This window comes from Amyelois transitella, chromosome Z (genome assembly GCF_032362555.1).
Source record: "Amyelois transitella isolate CPQ chromosome Z, ilAmyTran1.1, whole genome shotgun sequence".
Classification (NCBI taxonomy): Eukaryota; Metazoa; Arthropoda; class Insecta; order Lepidoptera; family Pyralidae; genus Amyelois; species Amyelois transitella.
In genome coordinates, this window is record NC_083535.1 from 12906108 (window position 1) to 12926933 (window position 20826).

At 39.2% G+C, this 20826-nt stretch overlaps 1 protein-coding gene across 1 annotated transcript; it reads right to left on the reverse strand.

Moving 5' to 3' along the window:
- Positions 1–809: 809 nt before the first annotated feature.
- LOC106136721 (tubulin alpha-1 chain) lies at positions 810–2329 on the reverse strand. Its single transcript, XM_013337352.2, has one exon. The coding sequence runs from the start codon at positions 2259–2261 to the stop codon at positions 909–911; it is 1353 nt and encodes a 450-aa protein (XP_013192806.1). The 5' UTR covers positions 2262–2329; the 3' UTR covers positions 810–908.
- Between the last annotated feature and the right edge of the window lie 18497 nt (positions 2330–20826).

Sequence of the window (20826 nt, forward strand, 5' to 3'; positions counted from 1 at the left end):
TTTGAGCGTCAGTGGTCAAATCAGAATGGTGCCCGGTTAAAATGCGTGATGCGAATCACAGGTTCAAATCGACCAATGACAATTTTTGAAGTTATGTATGTACATAATACAATCTTATGCCCTTCGGTGAGGAAAACCATAATGAATCCTGCATATGCAACTGGAAGTGTAACCATGATCTAATTTAAGAGTTACTTCGTATAATAACAATAAGTAGACGTAGACTTACCCAATCTCGAAAAGGGTCTCGTTACTAAAGATGTGAGAATATAACCTGAACTAACGCCAGGACGAGAAAGAATTTAAGTGGTTAAAACCATAGTTAGTACTGATAAATGTGTCTTTTTATCTGTACCAGGCAATCATCACCATCATGATCTACATCTTTTCAAATTTCAACTTCACTTCACTCTGGCTTTACAGCGCAGAAAAGCTGTACTACGGGCTAAAAGACGACGGCACATGAGTAATACTAACGATAAAAACTCAGATATGTCACTTCTATTGTCTTACATTATTCAAACTTCTATACGATAGAACCAATGCGTGTAGGTAATTGTGATTGCAATCATTTTTCTTTCACAAAAAAATCTTCCCACACAACGTAAAATGTCCATCACACACGAAAGCAGAGATTAAAATGCTTTTAGACCAGACGGGAACCATGCAAAATCCCAATAATCCGGTATGAATATGCATCCACGGTAGAACGGATTAGGAGCTATACGCAAACGCAAATAGCATTGCACCATCAAATTCAAGATACGGAAATAATCAAAAATGCACTTGTATATTTTATTTCACTCCTTCAAAATAAACATAACATACCTTTTAAATAATTAAAATACGTTTTAGACCTACTACATAGCGAGCTGGAAAATAGTCCTAAAAATAAAATGATATAAAAGTTAATATTCCTCGCCGCCTTCGCCCTCGCCTTCTCCAGAGTCCATTCCAACTTCTTCGTAATCCTTCTCGAGGGCAGCCAAGTCTTCGCGAGCCTCGGAGAACTCTCCTTCCTCCATGCCCTCACCTACGTACCAGTGGACGAAAGCTCGTTTAGCATACATCAAATCAAACTTGTGATTCAGGCGGGACCAAGCTTCAGCGATGGCTGTGGTGTTCGACAGCATACACACAGCACGCTGCACCTTGGCCAAGTCACCACCAGGAACGACAGTGGGCGGTTGGTAATTAATCCCCACTTTAAACCCAGTCGGGCACCAGTCCACGAATTGAATGGTACGCTTAGTCTTAATAGTGCCGATGGCAGCGTTGACGTCCTTTGGCACGACGTCACCGCGGTACAGCATGCAGCACGCCATGTACTTCCCGTGGCGAGGGTCGCACTTCACCATCTGGTTGGCGGGCTCGAAGCATGCGTTGGTAATCTCGGCGACCGACAGTTGCTCGTGGTAGGCCTTCTCGGCAGAGATCACAGGAGCGTAAGTCACCAGCGGGAAATGAATGCGAGGGTAAGGCACCAGGTTAGTCTGAAACTCCGTCAAGTCGACGTTCAGGGCGCCGTCGAATCTCAGAGAAGCGGTGATCGAAGATACTATTTGTCCGATCAATCTATTCAAGTTGGTGTACGTAGGTCTCTCGATATCCAAGTTCCTTCTGCATATGTCGTAAATGGCTTCGTTGTCTACCATGAAGGCGGCGTCGGAGTGCTCCAGCGTCGTGTGCGTGGTGAGGATAGAGTTGTAGGGCTCAACCACGGCCGTGGATATCTGGGGGGCTGGGTAAATGGCGAATTCTAGTTTGGATTTCTTCCCGTAGTCCACGGAGAGGCGTTCCATGAGAAGGGAAGCGAAGCCGGAGCCGGTGCCTCCGCCGAAAGAGTGGAAGATGAGGAAGCCCTGCAGACCCGTGCATTGGTCGGCGAGCTTGCGCACTCTGTCCAGGACGAGATCCACGATTTCTTTGCCGATGGTGTAGTGTCCCCTGGCGTAGTTGTTCGCGGCGTCTTCTTTGCCGGTGATGAGTTGTTCCGGGTGGAACAGCTGTCGGTATGTTCCCGTGCGGACTTCGTCTACCACCGTTGGCTCCAGATCGATGAAGACTGCCCTGGGCACGTGTTTCCCGGCGCCTGTTTCACTGAAGAAGGTGTTGAAGGAGTCGTCGCCGCCCCCCACGGTCTTGTCCGAGGGCATTTGCCCATCAGGCTGAATGCCATGCTCCAGACAGTACAACTCCCAGCACGCGTTCCCGATTTGGACGCCGGCTTGCCCGCCGTGAATGGATATGCACTCGCGCATTTCTTATATTAAATTATGCACTTAAATATAATTGATTTCCTTTATTGTTCAGCCCTCCGCTCCTTCTAGATCAAAGTCGAACTTGGCACTAAACAAAAAACTGTCACTGACGTACCTTATTGTGTGAAATTCGAATGCTCTGATTTCTTTTTCTTTATAAAGAAAATTAACGTTCGACAACCTTCGCGGTGAATAAAAAAATTTCTAGTACATAAGTTATTTGAAATGGAATAAATAAAATGTTTTAACTATAAATGGTATCGTTTGATTATAAGTTAATATAATTTATCATGGCTACGCCCAATCTAGGAGGCTTTGGCAAAAGCTTTCACGTGTTAATAATAGATATCACTACTTGTAGAATTATGAAACCAAAGCGGGGTTTTTTAATCTATGTTTTCAACTGGATACATTTTTAGTGAGAATTTCTTACATCTTGTATATTTGATTTGTATAGTTGACATCCATACCCATATCTCATTAATTAAGCAAACCTTTAAAAATTGTTTCAGAGCGATACTTTAGTTTATAACTACAATTTATAAAACTTTATCTAGGTTGACAACATAATGTTATTTCTGAATGTGCAACTAACAACGCTATAATTATACAGATTACTAAAAAGAATTACGTGTATTTCTGATCAGTATGTTATGAAACTGAGCAATAATGCCACACCTACCAAGTGCGACCCTATTCATTGCTGTGTGGGGGGAAGGGGGGGGGGGAGGTAATGACCATTACTTTGTTACGAATGCAGTAATGTGCAGTCGCCATAACCCCAAAGACACACTCACATACATATTTTATGAAGTGTATTTATGGCCTTACAAATGTTTAAATCCGTTTTCCTTTCTGTAAGTAAATTCTCATACTGCATCGCCGGACTTGTATATATATTCATTCATATAATCACGTCTATAACCCTTGCGGGGTAGACAGAGCCAACAGTGTCGAAAAGACTAAAAGGCCGGGCCTTATTAGGTTCTTAGACAATCTGCTTTTATTAATTCTCTTCAAATGACAAAATTATCTAAGAATGCCATCTCTTTTCTATTACTGTCACTATATTATCTTTCACTTTATAGTATTCTCATATTATTTATGTTGATCAAATTAAGGACGTTCTGGTAAAGGGTCAGGTCAAAGTACCCGAAACCGCCGAGCTTGCATGAAGAGAGTTATGAATGTGGATGAAGCGAAGGAAGTATGCAGAGATCGTGGCAAGTGGAAAGAGGTAGTCTCTGCCTACCCCTCCGGGAAAGAGGCGTGATTTTATGTATGTATGTATGTATGATTCTATTTATATTATTAATGCTAAAGTTTGTGAGTATGTCAGGATGTCGCGGGCGGCCTCTATTACAAAATATAGTAATGATTCGTAGACCGCAATACGGATTCTCGTAGACTGTGCTACGAATGTTCGTAGCACGTGCTACGAGAATCGTAACGATGCTTCGTAGTTGAGCGGATTATGTACCGTACGGAATTACGAACTGAAATTTCCATATACCTAAATAATAAATAAAAATATACGGGACAAATTACACAGATCGAGTTAGCCTCGAAGTAAGTTCGAGACTTGTGTTACAAGATACTAACTCAACGATACTATATTTTATAATAAATACTTAAATAATTAAACATTCTAGAGCCAGGCCAATCAGAGAAAGTTCGTTACTCATCATGCCCTGGCCGGGATTCGAACCCGAGACCTACTTTGACACAGACAAGCGCACTACCGCTGCGCCACAGAGACCGTTTATAGAAGAAAATTACAAAGGAATCAGGAATTAACGCGAAAATATCGTTTTTTTCCTGACGTTTCGACAGGAGTGGTGACAGGATGAATGGTCAGGACATTTCCAACAGGATAATTTCCGTTTGCATACATTAATAATCCGCTCAGCTCATGGATGTCGTAAAAGGCGACTAAAGGGTAGGCATATGAACTTTGGATTCTTCTTTTAGGCGACGCGCTAGCAACCTGTCACTCTATATGAATCTCAATTCTATCATTAAGCCTAACAGCTGAACGTGGCCCATCAGTCTTTCAAGTCTGCTGGCTCTGTCTACCTCGTAAAAGATATAGACGCGAACGCGAAGGCTGGGACCAAGTCAAGGAACCCTACACAAAATGCCAACCGCAGGTACACATTATGGCCGGCATGTTAGCCTTATAATTGAGGGAATTGTTTCCCAAAAGCGCCTATTTGCATACAATCATAGAGTTCGGAATAATATGTGACAATAGAAATGTAAATATAAATTAATATATACGGGACAAATTACACAGATTGAGTTAGCCTCGAAGTAAGTTGGAGACTTGTGTTATGAGATACTAACTCAACGATACTATATTTTATAATAGATACTTACTTATAGAGATAAACATCCAAGACCCAGGCCAATCAGAAAAAGTTCTGTTCTCATCATGCCCTGGCCGGGATTCGAACCCGGGACCTCCCGTGTCACAGAAATGCCTGTACTTAAAACTATAGCATTTACCTAGTATATTTTCTGCAGTCAAATAAAAACGCTACGGTAACTAATGTTGGTGATTACATACATATCGTCACGTCTATATCCCTTGCATTGTAGACAGAGCCATAGGGAGTCTTGAAAAGACTGAAATGTTTTACCTGTAGTTGCTATTTAGCCACAACATTATTTATCATTTGATAGAATTGAGATTTAAATAGTGACAGGGTACTCCCATCGCCTACAAGAAGAATCCCATATTAATAAGCTTTTACCTTATTTTTTTGTAACCATTAGCCTCTGCCACTTCTTCCTTCCTCACCTCTCTGGAGAGGAGCACAAAGTGAGTGAGTCATTGATAATTCCTGGATTGGGTGGCTTTCTGGCTTTAGTCCTGATTGCAACTCCACTAGTCTAGAGAGACGCCCCGAGGTATGCCTATGACCAAGGATCCTGGACTGGGTGAGTCAGGTTTTTACACGAAGCGACTCCTATCTGACCTCCACAACCTTTGCAGGGCAACCTGAACCTGTATTAGAATCTACTGTCCTCACAATTTTTTCCTTTGGTTCCACTTTTTTTTTGTCCAAACCTTATCCCATTATTTGGGGTCGAGTCACCTCACAAATTAGGGCCAAGTTAATTTGTCCTGGTTTGTCACCTCGGAATGATAGAAGTGGCTTTTCGAGCATAACTGAAAGGCCATTTCTACATACATACATTTGGTCACGTCTATAGCCCTTGTGGGGTAGACAGAGCCAACAGTATTGAAAAGAGTGATAGGCTACGCTCAGCTATTTGGTTTAATGATAGAATTCATTTAATTAAAGGCCATTTCTATCATATCATATTATTTTAAATTCTATGCATACAATACTGTTCCGATTCCGCGAATGAATACTAACCGTACTTAGGTACACCGCAAAAGTCTCAACGTAATTACGTCATGCCGTGTAATGATGGCTTGTAAATGTTTACTAGACGAAATCAAAGGCTATTTTTTTAAATAATTCTTTTACCTAATGGCAAATAAGTGAGTCGTGGAAATTATCATTTCAAATTAGTTCGTGTTTCCAGGAATTATAAGGAAACATTTTGTCTTTATGTTCTACTAGCGACCCGCCCCGGCTTCGCACGGGTGCAAAATTATAAATGTTATTATACATAAAAACCTTCCTCTTGAATCACTCTACCTGTTATAAAAAACCGCATCAAAATCCGTTGCGTAATTTTAAAGATTTAAGCATACAGACAAACAGACTAAAATAGCGACTTTGTTTTATACTATGTAGTGATGTTGTAATAAGTTACTTAAAAAATATACTGAAGCTATAAAAGCAATAGATGTTAGTCTGTTTGTAATACGCATAATTTTGGAAATATTTCAGGCCAATTTTGTCAACACTTTGGTTCAACAATGTTATAACTTAATAACAAGGTTATGTAAGAAAAATGATTTGTTTCTTATTATGCAAATTTTCTTTGCATTAAAAAAATATATGTATATCCTGTAATTTTTCCCAATCCTATTAATATTATAAATGCGAAAGTTTGTGAGTATGTCAAGATGTCAGTATGGATGTTTGTTACTCTTTCACGCAAAAACTTCTGAACCGATTACGATAAAATTTGGTATGTAGGTAGCTGAAGACCCAGAGTAACACGTAGGCTTTTTATCCCGGAGTTTCCTCGGGATTGATTGTTGCGTTATGATAGCGTTTTAAAGCGGACGAAGTCGCGGGCGGCCTTAAGTATACTAAAAAAAAAGCGAGCTATTTAAATCAACAATAGCGCCAACTCATGTGAGCAAAGAAACGCTGCCGTGGTATAACTAAAATGCCGTTATCTGACATCAGGATTTACACCTTTTTTACCAGTAAAATAAGAAAAAAAAAATCTTTTTCGATCTGTATATACGACTTTTTGGTACCTTTAAGTCATAAATAGGTGTACTCATTGATGAACGGCATCAGTTTAAATTTTTATCGTAGTTTTTGACGTTTTACTTAAAACAAGAATTCGGCAGATAACGGCATTTTAGTTATACCAGGGCAGAACGGTGGACGGTTCTTCTTGTGCTCAATAGATGGCGCCACACTACCTGAAGTCCTGAAGGCAAGCTATATGAACAAGGTGCCACAAGGTTTATTATTTATATTTAATTTCATTTATACTCTGTTAGAATTTAAAAAATATTGAAATCGAATTTTGTCTCATAGTATTACAATATAAAAAAGAAAAGGAACACTCCATGTTATTTGTAAGATGCGGCTAAGGGATAGGCTTTTAAACTTGGGATTCTTGTTTTAGGCGATGGGCTAGCAACCTGTAACTATTTCAATCTCAATTCTATCATAAAGCCAAACAGCTGAACGTGGCCTATCAGTCTCTTCAGGACTGTTGGCCCTGTCTACCCCGCAAGGGATATTGACGCAACTATGTGTATGTTTGTCTGTGTAAACAAACAACAGTCCAACAGTCTTGAAAAGCTGTATGGCTATATGATAAGAATTGAGAATCAAAAAATGATTTACCTATAGATTGCTAGCCCATCACCTACAAGAGGAATGCTAAGTTTATAAGCCTATCCCTTAGTCGCCTTTTCCGACATCCATGGGAAAGATATGGAGTGGTTCTATTCAAAAGTGTCGGGAACCTCCACATCTTTTATTTAATACTTTACATTGAAATTTAAAATCTACGAGACGCTAGTGCAATTTTTAGAAGTGGACTTTAAAAATCAGCTGATTAGCTTCACTACAGCTCAGTTACGTGACCTGCGATACTGAATGTACAAAATTCAAAAGCACCTGGTATATTAAGTATGAAAATTATTCCCTTATTTAATTCTGGCAAGTGTAAACTTAACTATGTAGTTAGTTAATTTGAAATAATTGTGTCGAATATGTGATAAAAGGATAACATAAGTGTAAAAAGAAATAAGGGATTTAATGAAAACATTCCTTTTTATTTTTTTCTTTATTAAGTTTCTTTTTATACAATTGTCACACATACAAATTCAAAAGTCGAATCCAAACCTAAGCCACTAAAAAAGTACCGCAACACGTCATCCTCGAATTGGGAGTGTAAAAGCTATCACCACAAGTTAGTAGGTTAATATGTCGGGCCGCCAGCGTGCGGTCATAGCGGCCACTGCACCGCGGTTTTCGTGGCCACACCGCAGGCGGCAGCGGGAGCGGGAGCGGGCAACGCGACCGCCGCGCGCGCCCCTCGCTCAATTTCCATTATGACGTCGACTCCGAACGTCATCTTATAAATAAAGGGTGGTGTAGTTCGTGCCGGGTCGGCTACGGCCGCCGCAGCGCACGCCCCGCGCTATCGATCCTGCGCGCGCACGAGCGCTCAGCGCGCCAGCCGCCCGACCGCCTCCCGAGGTAGTCATGCGCGGGTCGCCGACGCCATAACATCGACCGCACGAATCAGAGTTGTATCAAACGCGCGAGTGCGGCGGCCGCGCTCGCTGCACAGATATACGTACGTATACGCCCTAGGTCAGACTAGCCAGCTCGCGCCTCCATGTGGCGAATTGCGTACGGCGAATCGATCGGGGACGGTGGTCGCGCGATGCTCCGCAGCTAAGCAGTTGATGAACATCCTCCCGCTGCGCCGCGCCACACGACCCATCATCGAGGCTAGCACCAGGTACGTCTCCAGCGCCGCCCCCCGGCCTCGCGAGTGTGCACTGTAATGCAGCACTCGCGGATTCAGTGACACAGATTCGTTTATGTAAGTGCGTCCGTCGATATCGCAAAAGTCGCTGGCGACAGACAGAGAGGTGCAGCGTTAGAGCGGGACGGACTACGTGTCCATCCTTGAAAAACATTAACAAAACTCGCGTGACGTTCGGTTAAGTATATCTTTTTGTTATCATGTGAAAAGGGTTCGCGAAGCGGTCCGCCTGAGTTGCAATAGATTATGTATGGCGAGCGTACGGTCGTGTCCCACTGCAGGAATGTTTCAATTATTAATTTGCGGGTCGTCATTTGGCGACGTTAAGCGGTGGCACGGCGCGCGTGGAGATTGCTCGCAGAATATGTGATCAGGACAGCGGCTTCGCGGGCCCCCGCTGACTGCTGGGCGAACGTGGCTCTCGCGAATGACTGCTGGCAGCCTCGTGAGGCTCCTCCACGCAGGTGGACGCTGCAATTGACTGAACCACGCCACCAATGTGGACTTAAACGAAGTTTTATTACCACCAATTTGGTGTTGTGACTTTATTGCGATGCGAATTCTTATGTGAAGACATTAAAATAACGTTATTTCGCTTTCATGACTCATTTGCATATCAATTTCTCCTGTGTACCACCTCCTTTGTGTTGCTTTGTTATCTTACTTTATTGAAATTGATGATTTGTTTGTGTGATTTATTTGTATTTGTATGTTTTACGCATTGTTGTATTAGGATTGATTTGACGTTTGTCATTCTGAGATATCTTTTGTTGTCTGACCATTGTTGATTTACTAAATTAAGTTTTAAATGTTTGTATTATGTTGCATATTACTTATGTTGTTATTTTTTGGGTGTTAAGTTTACATTATTGCTTTGTTTGACACCGATTGTCTTTCTCTTGATGTGTCAACAAAGGCTAGAAGACATTAGGGTCGTATTGTCAGCGATCATTAAGGTTTTTTGGGTAATCGTCATCGTTTCCTCTACCTTGTCAAGTGTCTTGGCTTTCGATAAACTCATTTCTCTTTTGAGATACATACATCATCTTCCATTTTATGTCCTCTTTGTGTGAAAATGTCTCCTTTTGCTGAAGCGTCCTGAAAAAAAATCATTGAAAAAATATCTATTTTTTAGCCTCTTCCATCTTCTCTTCAAGTTTCCTCATATAATAACAGTCTTAATGTTACCATGAATCTAAAAGATAAAATAACCGGGTATTTGATATCTCTGATAATTCATTATCAGTGGCTTAGGCCTTAGGGCAGAGACCATGAACCAAGCTGGTTTATAGGTTTGTTTGTTTGTTTGTAAACTCTTTATTGCACATAAAAAGAAATATAACAAAATATAAAACAGTCATTAGATTATGAAGAAAATGTACAATGGTGGACTTATCCGAATAGAGATTCCTGATTACTATTCGGGATAGGTTCCTGTTAACAAAACCTCGGGAGTCTCTTCATGTAATATACATATATTATATCACGCCTCTTACCCGGAGGGATAGGCAGAAACTACATCATTTAATTTGCCATGATACGGGTAGGATCCAGGCGAATGGATATTTATGTGACCATGATCCTATATGAGAAATATTCCCTGGCAAAGAATGCTAAGGACAGATAGGAGTCGCTTTGTGTATAAACCTGACTTACTCAATTCATGATCATGGTCAGAGAAACTTGGACTTCTCTTCTGAGAAAGCTAACGCCGGGGGGACAAATAACCTTTATTTTTACGCCTTAAAATAAGGCCTTTGTTGGTTTAAAAACAACAATATTATTGTCACGTGATTCATACAGGTCAACCGCGGACATATATGTAGATAGATACCGCATGTTCATGTGTATGAAAAAGCGTATCAAAATATTTTTGCTTAGAAAAGCCAACAATAATAAAGGTTCACCGTTTGTGTATAAATATATAAAAGAGTACACTGACTGACTGACATTTAATGTACACTCGTTCCATACTGCAAGGTGTAGTTTCAGAGGTTTGAAATTTGGCGTGTAGGTTTCTTTTTTAGGGGTGCACAAAGAGAGGTTCTCGCGAAATACCTACCCATATTTATTTAATCTTGAAAAAATTAATGATTTTTATCGTTTTTTTACATATATATTACATATACCTACGGGGTACCTTACCTTACCTACTACTAATTTTACTTGAAAACATTAAATAAATAAATATAAACGGGACGTATTACACAGATTGAGTTAGCATCGAAGTAAGTTAGAGATACTGAACCAACGAAATATCTCCAACTAAATTTCGAATGAAAACAGAGAGGCTAGAATAGATTCCACTTAGGGACAAGTTTTATTGTATTGTACTACTGTTCTATATATGTAATGTACTCTTTTAGTGAACAATAAAGCATTCATGCAACAATCACGCATTTACTTACTTATTTCTAAAAGCACAAGCGCGCGGTCTAGCTAGATCATGTCTATGAGGTCAACGCTGTAACATTGTAACTTTGGAATATTTTATATGAATTCCACGATTACAATTCGACTGCTTATAATACAGATACAATAACATGAGCCTTCCTAGAAACTACCTGTTTGCAGGTGGCTGTTCATATTGATACGTATAGATATATCTTGTTTATAGCCTGTTCCAACACGTAGGTAGTTGAGCTTCGAAAGTCGAATCGGTAAAGGGTCTATTAATAAATAATAATACATACATACATATAATCACGTCTATATCCCTTACGGGGTAGACAGAGCCAACAGTCTTGAAAAGACTGAAAGGTCACGTTCAGCTATTTCGCTTTTTGATAGAATTGAGATTCAAATAGCGACAGGTTGCTAGCCCATCGCCTAAAAAAATCCCATGTTTATAAGCCTATCCCTTAGTCGCCTTTTACGACATCCATGGGAACGAAATTGAGTGGTCCTATTCTTTTTTTTTTAATTGGTGCCGGGAACCACAAGGCACAAAAATAATAATAATAAATAAATAAATAAATAAATATATACGAGACAAATTACACTGATTGAGTTAGCCTCGAAGTAAGTTTGAGACTTGTGTTACGAGATACTAACTCAACGATACTATATTTTATAATAAATACTTATATGGATAAACAGCCAAGACCCAGGCCAATCAGAAAAAGTTCTTTTCTCATCATGCCCTGGCCGGGATTATAACCAGGGACCTCCGGTGTCACAGACAAGCGTACTACCGCTGCGCCACAGAAGCCGTCAATTCAAAATGGGTGTTTCCTATAAGGGAACTGGTTCGAATCTCACCTCGGCCATGAACCAATGACTATTTCCAAAGTTACGTACCTACATTGGTTTGAATACCAACCGATGCTCTTAAGATTAGGGAAAGCATCATGTTAATTTACATATACAGGGTGACTTCTTAACAACGTTAAAAGAAAAAAGAAAAATATCGGTTAATATTTCAGAAAGTACGAAAAAAATAAAAGTATCAAAATCCACGATCCTAAATACGTCATATCACCCCGGCCGGCGGAAAAGCGACGCGTAAGATTCAGAGGTCAACGACACAATTCCTTCAGCTGAGCAACCTCGACAACACTGTACTTTATTTGATCTTGATACTAGAAAAATAATTTATTTTTCAGACATTTATTTACATGTTTCATTTTAATTTCTTTTTGTAGTATTGGTCTTTAATAAAGCGTGTGACGTAGTTTTTGAGGGTTTTTTAAATGTGAAAATGATGATGTTTAGTTTAAATAAAAATAGGCTCAAGCAGCTCAGAAGCATGGGTATAGTCTATGTTTAAAAGGATGCAATTATTTTAAACGTCACCCTGTATAAGTAACTGAATGTGTAACAATGATCTAATATAGGTAAGGTTTGTGGAGGTCAGATGGGAGTTGTTTCGTGTAAAAACCTGTTACGCTCAATCCACAATCTATGGCCGGACTTACTTCGGGCTTCTCTCTGGAGTGGTGAGGATGTCATTTGGACTATAGCTAGGAGGAAGAAGCCGCTTCCAAAGCGCTATTTAGGTGTCTAAATAGCGCTTCGGAATCGGCAGTAGTAATAATTAGATTTAAGTGATGTGACGTCAATAAGTGATACCTTGTATCCAATTTTGAAAATTATTCTATTCTATTCATAGGGGTTGATTTTATGCATTTATGCTTTGAAGAGTGCAATACGCAACACTTAAGAATACCCACTCCATCTCTTTCCCATGGATGTCAAAGGTGACTAAGGGATAAGGTAAATTCATCTATTGCAAGCCATGCTTGTGGATAGCGAAGAATCACATCATGTCACCTGCTTCCCTCCATGCATATTGTCTCATTCGCCCGGTTGTATTTCCCGGTTATACCGGTTGCTTCCCAGTTCTACCGGTTGCTTCGGATCCTGGGGTCCGCGTTCTGTCACTTTTCTTTTTCGATTTTGTCCGGTTCGTGACGTCTTATGTTGCAAGGCTGCGTATCATCTCTCGTGACCTCAAGCCAGGATTTCTACGGCCTGCCCCTTCTACCTGTACCCGGCTGGTCCACCGCGTTTATTTGGGAAATTAAGGAAAAGGCTTTTAAATTCGGGATTCTTGTTTTAGTCGATGGGCTAGCAACCTGTCACTATTTGAATTTCAATGCCATTATTACGCCAACCAGCTGAACGTGGTCTTGTGACAATAGGCTCTTTCTACACCTGTTACGATCAAAAATTTTTAAATGTTCTTGTTTTGTTAACTAAATAAATATTGATTTTATCATTTTGGTCTTTCATTTCTTTACAATTTTATTTCAGTTTAGGTTTTAATTCAAAATTTAAGTTAGTTTATAATTTGCTGTTTATTACAAGTCAGTCAATTAGGTACATTGTATTATTTTTTCTCACAACTTTAAAAGAATGCGGAAAATTTTACATTCAATTAAATAAACTAAAGTGTTTACAAAGAAAATATTTTATTTATTAGAATATCTACTAGATGATGTCCGCTGTAAACAGACTAAAAGTTGCCAAACAATCTCAATAAAAAATTCACCCTGTATATATTACCACCCTCTTACACCCTTTACTAATTTTGGTCAAACAGGCAATTAAAATGAGGTACAACCTTATTTTTAGCAGGTAGTACTGGCTGGAAAACAAATAAAATTTAAAAAAAAAAGAAACAAAAAATGTATTATTAGCGCCATTATCCGAATTTAAGTTAATGTTTAGATATTTTTATTTATTTATTTACTTTCTTACATCTACCATTACAAAATTAATATAATGCGATAGTGTATAATCAATTGTAACATATTATCCTCAATGCTACCCTTGTGAATTAACTAAAACTGCAATTGAACAAGTGTAATTGTATTGTTCAGTCCAACTTACGTACATACATACATACTCGTACATAAAATCACGCCATTTTCCCGGAGGGATAGGCAGAGACTAGTTATTGATTATAATTATTTAAAGTCGTTTTAATTTTAATTGTTAGTTCATCAGTTTATATTGTGAAAGTGTTAAATACATACCTATTATTAAAGGCGTTGCGAAAATACAGTGCAATGAATACATACATATAGTCACGTCTATATCTCTTACGGGGTAGACAGAGCCAATAGTCCCGAAAAGACTGAATGGACAACATATAAGCAATAGTTTTCGTGTGAAAGAGATGGAGTGGTCCTATTCTTTTTTTTTTGTATTAGCGCCGGGAACCACACGGCACATATATCATCACCACAACATATAATAAAATCCCTCTATTCACTCAGTCTTTATGTATGCGCTAATCTCAAAAAGTTGTTCAGATAAAAAAAAACTAAAATTTAAACATAGATAAACTTTTTTTATTGTTACTATGTAGTGTGTTGGAATTCTTTCGAAAAATTGTTGTTGTTTACTTACTTCCCTTTTTAATTAAATAATCATAAAGTGCCTTATTTAAGTATGCCAAGGGCGCGGGGCTGTCGGGCGAGCCCCACCTTGGAGCCAACATCGCACACACATTTATAATTCACAATTATACCACGACCAATGTCAGGTTAAAGGTAATACGGTAATAATGATGACAATTTGCGTGGATTTTATGTGAACTTTTAATCACATACATATGTACATACATATGGTCACGTCTATATCCCTTGCGGGGTAGACAGAGCCAACAGTCTTGAAAAGACTGAATGGCCACGTTCAGCTAATTAAGCTTAATGACAGAATTGAGATTCAAAGAGTGACGACAGGTTGCTAGCCCATCGCCTAGAAAAGAATGTCAACTTTGAAAGCCTATCCCTTAGTCGCCTTTTACGACATCCACGGGAAAGAGATGTAGTGGTCCTATTCTATTATTGGTGACGGGAACCTCACGGCACATTTAATCATACTATATATGTATATACTAATATTATACTAATAACTTTAATTCATACTATATCTATACTAATATTATAAAGCTGAAGAGTTTGTTTGTTTGTTTGAACGCGTTAGTCTCAGGAACTACTGGTTCGAATTGAAAAATTATTTTCGTGTTGAATAGACCATTTATCGAAGAAGGCTTTAGGTTATATAACATCACGCTGCAACTATAGGTAAGGAGCGATAAAATAATGGAAACTGTGAAAAAAAAAACGGGGAAATTTATTCATCCTGGAGGGCTTTAGTGATGCCCAAAATAACTATTTCACGCGGACGAAGTCGCGGGCACAGCTAGGAATATTATAAATGCGAAAATTGTGTGAGTATGTCAGGATGTCAGTATGGATGTTTGTTATTCTTTCACGCTTAAACTACTGAACCGATTACGATGTAATTTGGTATGTGGGTAGCTGAAGACCCAGTAAAACACATAGGCTACTTTTTATCCCGGAGTTCCCGCGGGATTGATAGGGTTTCCATGCGGACGAAGTCGCGGGCGGCCTCTAGTGAGAAATAAAGAAATGTCGATCGTATAGTGTTTGTCTTCATATTAACTTCCCATTAAGAAGGTTTAATAAATAAATAGAGGGTATTAATGGGCACGTTGAAAAAAAGTGCCTTGTAGTTCCCGGCACCAATAGTAAAAAAGAATAGGACCACTCCATCTCGTTTCCATGGATGTCGTAAAAGGCGACTAAGGGGTAGGCCTACTAACTTAAGATTGATTTGTGAGCAATGATGCCAAAGATAGACCGACATACAGACAGACACTTAAAACGTATAACACCCCTTCGTTTTCAGTCGGAGGTTAAAAAGAATACGTATAGCAAATTTAATATTTTAACTGAAACAATTATTTATTTCATTATTGTACGTATCCATCCATCCAAAGACAAAACAGGTTCAACAGTTGAACGGATTTCACTGAAATCCAGTGAAATCTGTTCAGTTCAGTGACAGTTGACGGTTTAGTCCAGTCACAATCCACAAGAACTGAACAGGCCATGCAATGTTGTAGTTGAAACCGGCATTAAAGTTGGCTTATCTGTCGGCGCACAGGCATACAGTACAGAGTGGAATTAGCCGGATTGACATGTGCACAGATTAAATAGCTAAGCCTGTCAAATACAGTTCTTTTTTTTTTAATTGTTGCAATGATACGTCTTATACATATTTCAACGATACTTTCAGAGATATAAAATCCCAATTCCAAATATAATATCATAAATGCAGGAGTGAGTTTATTTCTTTGTTGTCTCTTCACGGGTTATTTAATGAATTAATCTTCTTGAAATATCACGTATATGACGGTCTCTGTGGCGCAGCGGTAGTACTGTCCGCGGAGGTCCTGGGTTTGAATCCCGGCCAAGGCATGGTGAGAAAAGAACATTTTCTGATTGGCCTGGGTATTGGATGTTTATCTATATAAGTATTTATTGTAAAATATAGTATCGTTGAGTTAGTATCTCGTAACACAAGTCTCGAGATTACGTCGAGGCTAACTCAACCTGTGTAATATGTATATGTATGTATGTATGTACGTATATTAGTACTATGTTAACGTTTTGCGAATTTGTACTAATGATGTTACGAAGGTAAGCTTTTAGATAAATATGTATTTTTATATACATATGTGACTTATTGAGTACCTACTGTGATTTGATTAAACTTAGAATGACAGAACTCTTGATTTGTTGAAGATTTATTTAACTTTATGAAACGGATGGGCAGTCTTCTACTAACGCTGTGTTACTGCCTACCACTTAGAGGCGTGATTTGATAGGTACCTTATATAAGTTACAATAAAGTTCTGAATTTGAATTTTAAGAACTTTTAAAACAATTAACATGTGTCATGACAAAAAAGAGATTTTTATGACAAGGTAACAATACATTCTCACGTTAAATTCCATCTGAATCGTATAGAAAATAGGTTAAATTTGATTGAATTTTAGTATCACTGAAAGAATCTGCTTGTAAAACCGTCTTAGCGCGAGTCGGACTCATACACGAACGAATGCATACTATTATTTATTACTATACACGTACGCCGTGTGGTTCCCGGCACCAATACACAAAATAATAGGACCACTCCATCTCTTTAATTTTTCTTTCTTTGTTCTTTCAATAATAGGACGCTCAGCTATTTGGCTTAATGATAGAATTGAGATTCAAATAGTGACAGGTTGCTAGCCCATCGCCTAAAAAAAGAATCCCAAGATTATAAGCCTATCCTTTAGTCACCTTTCAGATGTAACCATGTATTTTTGTATAGGTACATATAAAATTCAAATGTAAAAATAACTCCGTCCCGATATAGCAACTGCATTGTTCTTTTTCACTACACTTTCTTCAATCCGGCTTCAATCTTCCGAGTGCACATCGCTAAAGCTTAGATTAAAAAGCCTGAAAGCTAGATCTAGGTATCCGACCTATTTTTAACCGACTGTAAAAACAAAGAAATCCTATCCACACACAGCCTTCGCGGATGATAACAGGTTTAATCTATTCTTAATAATACTTTTTTAACGGTTTTTTAAAGTTCCGTAGCTAAATGACGTCACACGACACCAGCCAATCACAGCGTGTGTGCGAAATCACGGCGTGATTTTATGTATGTATGTATATATGTGTGTATGTATGTATGTATATATGTACCTATGTATCACTCCACAATATTACTTAAATCATTAGTTGTATTATTGTATGTATGTATGTCTGTATGTATATATATATGTATGTATCACTCCACCATTTTACGTCAATCATTAGTTGTATTATTGTATGTACATATATGTCTGTATGTATATATGTACGTATCACTCCACAATATTACGTAAATCATTAGCTGTATTATTGTATGTATGTATGTATATATGTATGTATCACTCCACAATATTACGTAAATCTTTAGTTGTATTATTATTTGTATGTACATATGTCTGTATGTATCACTCCACAATATTACTTAAATCATTAGTTGTAATATTATACGTATGTTTGTCTGTATGTATATATGTATGTATCACTAAACCATATCACGTAAATCATTAGTTGAAAAAGCAAACCTCCGGTCGGACGTCGAATCAATGCGACCGCACGGCCGCAGGTTCACTTCCCGGCTGTAACAGCGAGTTCATACAGTTTGCGGTCAGCACACGCTGCGGTCATCCGTACATTATTGCGAATACTCTGTTAAAATTTTACCAACCAATTCTGATGTACTTGAAGCATTGCTTTAATTGACTGTTTATAGGTATTTATTACAAATAGCGACCCGCCCCGGATTCGCACGGGTGCAAAATTATAAATGTTATTAAACATAAAAACCTTCCTCTTGAATCACTCTACCTGTTACAAAAAAACCGCATCAAAATCCGTTGCGTAATTTTAAAGATTTAAGCATACAAACAGACTAAAATAGCAACTTTGTTTTATACTATGTAGTGAAGGTGAATTAGTGTTGTTTGACAAAATATTTTTTACATACATACATAATATGGTCACGTCTATATCCCTTGCGGGGTAGACAGAGCCAACAGTCTTGAATAGACTGAATGGCCACGTTCAGCTATTTGGCTTAATCATAGAATTGGGATTCAAATAGTTATAGGTTGCTAGCCCATCGCCTAAAAAAAAGAATCCCAAGTTTGTAAGCCTATCTCATAGTCGCCTTTTACGACATCCATGGGAGAGAGATGGAGTGGTCCTATTCTTTTTTGTATTGGTGCCGGGAACCACACGTCCCACACACTCTGTCTACCCCGCAAGGTATATAGACGTGACCATATACATATATAGTACGATAAATTTTTAAAGGTGGTCAAAATATGGTCGCAACAAGACAAAAACAACAAACCTGGTACTGGGTCTTGCTGAAACTTACCTGCTGTGACCATATGTATGTATGTATGTATGTATGTATGTATGTATACGTGTAACTCGGCAAATGTTTGCGAAAGTCGGCCATTTGCATTCGTGTGGGAAACGTAATTTTCTATTCACGTAACAGATATTACGTGGACACGATGTAATTACAAGAGAAATCAATATGGAAGCCTCAAATTGAATAATTCAATATGAACTCCAACCGTACGAAGGTTATGTGACATTTTCTTTTTAATGATACCTAAATTAAAAAGAGTTTAAGTTAAAAAAAAACTTCAATGTTTGTGCCTGTATTAATATTCAAAGTAATGTACGGCTCCAGACACTCTAGAATTGGATCAGTTCGTTGCTATCCCATACATACATACGTCTTTATTCCTAGCGGGGTAGACAGAGCCACCAGTCTTGAAAAGACTGATAGGCCACGCTCAGCTGTTTGGCTTTGTGATAGAATTGAGATTCAAATAGTGACAGGTTGCTAGCCCACCGCCTAAAAGAGGAATCCCAAGTTTAAGCCTATATCCCTTAGTCGCCTTTTACGTCATCCGTGGGAAAGAGATGGAGTGGTCCTATTCTTTTTTGTAATGGTGCCGGGAACTACACGACACTTTGCTATCCCATAGATGTCGTAAAAGGCGACTAAGGGTAAGGCTAATAAACTTGGTATTCTCCTTTGGCCGTTTTCCAACCAACCAGTTACTATACACATACGTATTATTTACATTTAATCACGCCACGTCTATATCCCCTGCGGGGTAGACAGAGCCAGCAGTCTGGCAAAGGCTGGAACGCCATGTTCGGCTGTATGGCTTAATGATGGAATTGAGATTCAAATAGTGAGATTAGATATTTTTCTCTCTATGGCGAGCTCTCTACGCCGTGTGGTTCCCGGCACCATTACAAAAGAATAGGACCACTCCATCTCTTTCCCACGGATGTCGTAAGAGCCGACTAAGGGATAGACTTGGGATTCCTCTTTAATGTAAATCCCTGCCAATCTAAGGTCTGCCGCGCCGATGGATGCATGGCTAGGGGCGAGCCTAGTCTCGAGCGTGCCACTTCCGCCATGGGGTTGGGCGACCCCCAGGTAATGGCTAGCCTTACCCTGGCATGCGGGGCTCTGCTGGGGCGGACAAAATTTTTCCCTAGCGTCTCGTGGGAATCGCATTATGAACCTTAAAAAGCATATAAATGGCGGCGATGGTGTCCGCACCCCATCACGTCTCGTTCCCGGCGGGAGCGGTATGCGGTCTGCTGAAAGCCGCTTTGCGACGATGAATGTAAGAGGAGGAATGAAGGATAAGATTGAGGAAGTATGCCAGATGATGGATGAAAGACGTTTGGATGTGTTGTGCGTGAATGAAACGAAGCGGAAAGGATGCGACGCGACGCAGCACGGCCCTTACACGGCGTATTGGTCTGGAATTTCCAGTACCAGCCGAGGCTGTCAAGGGGTCGGTCTAATTCTTTCTGCACGAATGGCTGAGTGCGTGAATGAGTATGAGTGTGTCAGCCCTCGTCTTCTATGGATTAGGCTGAAAGTTGGAATCACTCGGATCTTCGTTCTAGGTGTTTATGCACCTTGGGATGTGGGTTCGAGGGGTACAACATCAGCAAAAAGCGAAAACGAGGAGTTCTGGAATAGTGTAAGAGAAGTATTGAAAGTTACCAAGCCAAATGAGAAGATTATTATGTTAGGTGATTTTAATGGATGGGTGGGTGTAAAGCGTGATGGATATGAAAAGGTGCTTGGTGCGTTTGGTGACGAAAAGGTGAATGATAATGGAAGAAGTGTATTAGAAATTTGTCTAGAGTGGGATCTTTTTGTGTCGAACTCAATGTTTCAACATAAAGAGATCCACACCTACACAAGAGTGGAAGGTATTTTAAAAAGTATGATAGACTTTGTGATTGTAGATGAAAGATTGAAGAACAAAGTGCTGGATACCCGTGCATATCGCGGTGCTGGCATTGACTCGGACCATTTACTGGTGATATCCCGGATAAGGGGTATCTTCAATCGCTGGCGGCACAGGGTAAGGGAGCAAACCAGCGCTTTGGAAAGAGTAAAAGTAGAAAATTTGCAAGATATGGATGTAGGTAAGAAGTATATTAATAGACTGAAGGATGAATTTGAAAATTTA

Bases quoted from the DNA above. Each gene is read 5' to 3' on its own strand.
- LOC106136721 (XM_013337352.2), bottom strand. From the start codon at position 2,261: ATGCGCGAGTGCATATCCATTCACGGCGGGCAAGCCGGCGTCCAAATC.